This window comes from Benincasa hispida, chromosome 1 (assembly GCF_009727055.1).
Source record: "Benincasa hispida cultivar B227 chromosome 1, ASM972705v1, whole genome shotgun sequence".
Lineage (NCBI taxonomy): Eukaryota > Viridiplantae > Streptophyta > Magnoliopsida > Cucurbitales > Cucurbitaceae > Benincasa > Benincasa hispida.
Window position 1 is genome coordinate 25,644,538 of NC_052349.1, and position 3,247 is coordinate 25,647,784.

General features: G+C 38.2%; 1 protein-coding gene across 1 annotated transcript; it reads right to left on the reverse strand.

Moving 5' to 3' along the window:
• Positions 1–1,279: 1,279 nt before the first annotated feature.
• On the reverse strand, positions 1,280–1,768 carry LOC120076443. Its single transcript, XM_039030275.1, has one exon. The coding sequence runs from the start codon at positions 1,766–1,768 to the stop codon at positions 1,280–1,282; it is 489 nt and encodes a 162-aa protein (XP_038886203.1).
• Between the last annotated feature and the right edge of the window lie 1,479 nt (positions 1,769–3,247).

A 3,247-nucleotide genomic window follows, 5' to 3' on the forward strand; every position in this document is an offset into this window, starting at 1 on the left:
AATAAATAAAATAAAATAAAAATTTGAGAAAACATCAAGGTTCAAATGCAGAAGTGATTCTAGTTCCTTTGGCACTGTTACGGATTCTCTTGTCAGTCACTCGAGTATCCTTGCTTTTACCTTAAAAAAAATAAAGATAAAGATTAAGTATAAAATACTCAGTAAGTGATCTCATTACTAGGATCGGGCTATGCATCCACGAGCAGAGAATGATGACCCGTGGCTCAAACAACTACATCTATCTTAGATGATGAAAAGAAACCAAAAGACGTATTGTCTTGCCTTGACTTGCATGTCTAGTGGCCTGATGGCACACCATCAAACATGGAAAAATAACATGAACGTAAACCTGTCGATTCACGCATGTCTAGCGGCCCGTAGGCACACCGTTAAACATGGAAAAATAACATGAACGTGAACCTGTCGACTCACGCATGTCTTGCGGCCTGTAGGTACACCGTCAAACATGAAAAAATAACATGAACGTAAATATGTCGATTTACGCATGTCTAGCGGCCCGTAGGCACACCGTCAAACATGGAAAAATAACATGAACGTGAACCTGTTGATGAGATGGTTGAAGTGGCATCAGGTCGAGTCACTTAGTTCCGAGCAAGGAATGCATGGCGAGGCTGAGGACTCCGACGGGTGGTGACTCCGGCTTGAGGGTGGGCAGCGACGACGACTAGGGCAGAGGTTTTTGAACACAGAAGAAGAAAAAAGTGAAAACAAAAACGCGAGGGGGGGGGGTTTGCGAGTCTGCACGGCTGAGGGAGAGAGAGAAAAAAAACAATTTTTTTTTCCTTTCCCACATGTAAATATAAATATAACTTAAAACCCTTCCTTTTCCTTTTTAAATTCAAATTCCCATTCCTCTTCCATTATATATACATACATACATATATATATACATACATACATATAATAATATACATACATACATATATATATATATATACATACTACATTATATATATTATAATATATATATATTAATATTATATATATATATATATATTCTTTTAAAACTCCCAACAAACAAATTTAATTATCTCCATAGATAATCAAATCTCCAAATGCAAGCCAAATTAAAACTTAATTAATTTTGAATAATTAAAATGTATTTTAACTTGGCCAAATACATAAATCCCAGATTCTGATTTATCCAAGTAGTCCAACATAAATTAAAGCTTAATACAAAATAAATTAAAGCTTTAACTACAAAATAGATTGGGGTGTTACATTCTACCCCCTTAAGAAACTTTTGTCCTCGAAAGTCCTAATCCTGAAAAATTTTGGGATAATGCGCCCTCACGTCATCCTCACGCTCCCACGTTGCTTCCTCGAACTGATGATTCTGCCAAAGGACCTTCACCAACACTATCTCCTTGTTGCGCAAAACTTTCACTTCCCTGGCCAATATTTGAATGGGCTTCTCTTTGTAGCTCAGGTTCTCATTCAAATGCAAAGACTCATAATCCACAATATGAGATGAGTTTGCTACGTACTTCCTCAACATGGAAACATAAAAAACATTGTGAACTGTAGAAAGGGATGGGGGCAAGGCCAGCCAGTAGGCTACAGAACCAATCCATTCTAGGATCTCAAATGGCCCGATGAACCGAGGGTTCAACTTACCCTTCTTGCCAAATCTAAACACCCCTTTCATAGGTGGCACTTTCATAAACACTTTTTCACCTACCTTAAACCCCAAATCTTTTTGCCTAACATTAGCGTAACTCGTCTGCCTACTCTGAGCCGTCAACATTCGGGCCCTAATCTTCTGTATCACCTCATTCGTGGTTTGTACTAACTCAAATTCTAGCAATTTTCGTTCACCAACTTCATCCTAGCATACGGGTGACCTACAACTATTCCCATAAAGAGCCTCAAACGACTGCCTGATAATTATTATTATAATAAAACTCTATCAAATGCAGGTGAGAGTCCCAACTCCCTATAAACTCTAACGCACAAGCACGTAACATATACTCTAGTGTCTAGTTTAAATGCTCTGTTTGACCGTTAGATTGTGGGTGAAAAGCCGTATTGAAATCCAAACGAGTACCCAATGCTGTCTGAAAACTCTTCCAAAAGCTGGAGGTAAATCGAGGGTCCCTATCAGACACGATAGACACCGACATCCCGTGCAACCTTACCACCTCTTTCATAAACAACTGTTGTTAGGTTTTATGTCCTAAAAACTCGCAATTTGTAAAATGATAAACATTTTCTATTATCAATATACTTGTTATTGATCTCATAAATTGTATGAAAGACTAAATCCAATAAACAAAGAATCATGACTATTGCATGAGTACTTGAACTTTATGTGGAGACATAAGAGTGGATCATATTCGAGTAAATAGTCAAAATGATCTATGGTACATGAATAAGGTTGGGTACCTTATTCTGGTAACACCATTGGATACGGCCTACTCTGTAGTTGTTACAAAGAGTTGTAAAGTGCTACATACGATGTGATCCTAATTCGTACATGTTATGACTGAGGAGTAGGGGCGTCCTATGCAATGAGTTTGCATAAGATCAAGACCAAGAAATAAGTCACTCTTACTTTATAACGTTGTTTACTGTTTAAGACTAACTATTTCATCTAGATGACCTAGGTAACTTGATCTTAATCCTGAGCTAACTATGTACTCCAGTTTATTGCCCTTAGATTCGCATAATTGAGGGTTGGCACAACAACGTCGGCTCAATAAGACTCCCATTTCAGGGGTAAGACCAAATAGATAGCTGTGAACATAGGGTGTAAGACGGAGTTCATGCCTACCCGATCTAGGGATAGGAGAAAGGTTGTTCTTTCAAGTACTAAATCCAGGTCTTGAACAAGGGGCCCCACCCCCTTACTGGACTGAGAGAGTTTGGTTTAATGATTGGATCACAAACCAGTTGTTCATTAGAGGATCAGTAGGGACTTGAGGAATAAGACATAATCTCGAGGGTAAAACAGATATTTGACCCATCCGTTATTACAAACAACTTGTGAAGGATCGACTTGCTGATTATGGTTAAATCATGTGGACATAATATATCTATAGTGAGGGGAGTGCAACTATGGACTTTAGTGGAGTGACCCATTAGTTAACGAATGGGGATTAATTTGGTCTAATGAGTTTAGCCAATTAATCTTGGATCGTTGGAGTCTATGATTTGTAGGTCCGCGAGGTCCCTTTACTAGCTCGTAATAAATTAGCGTGATAAGTTAATTTGAATAGTTCAAATT

Excerpts from the sequence above, each read along its gene's own strand:
- LOC120076443 (XM_039030275.1), bottom strand. The coding sequence starts at position 1,768 with ATGTTGACGGCTCAGAGTAGGCAGACGAGTTACGCTAATGTTAGGCAA.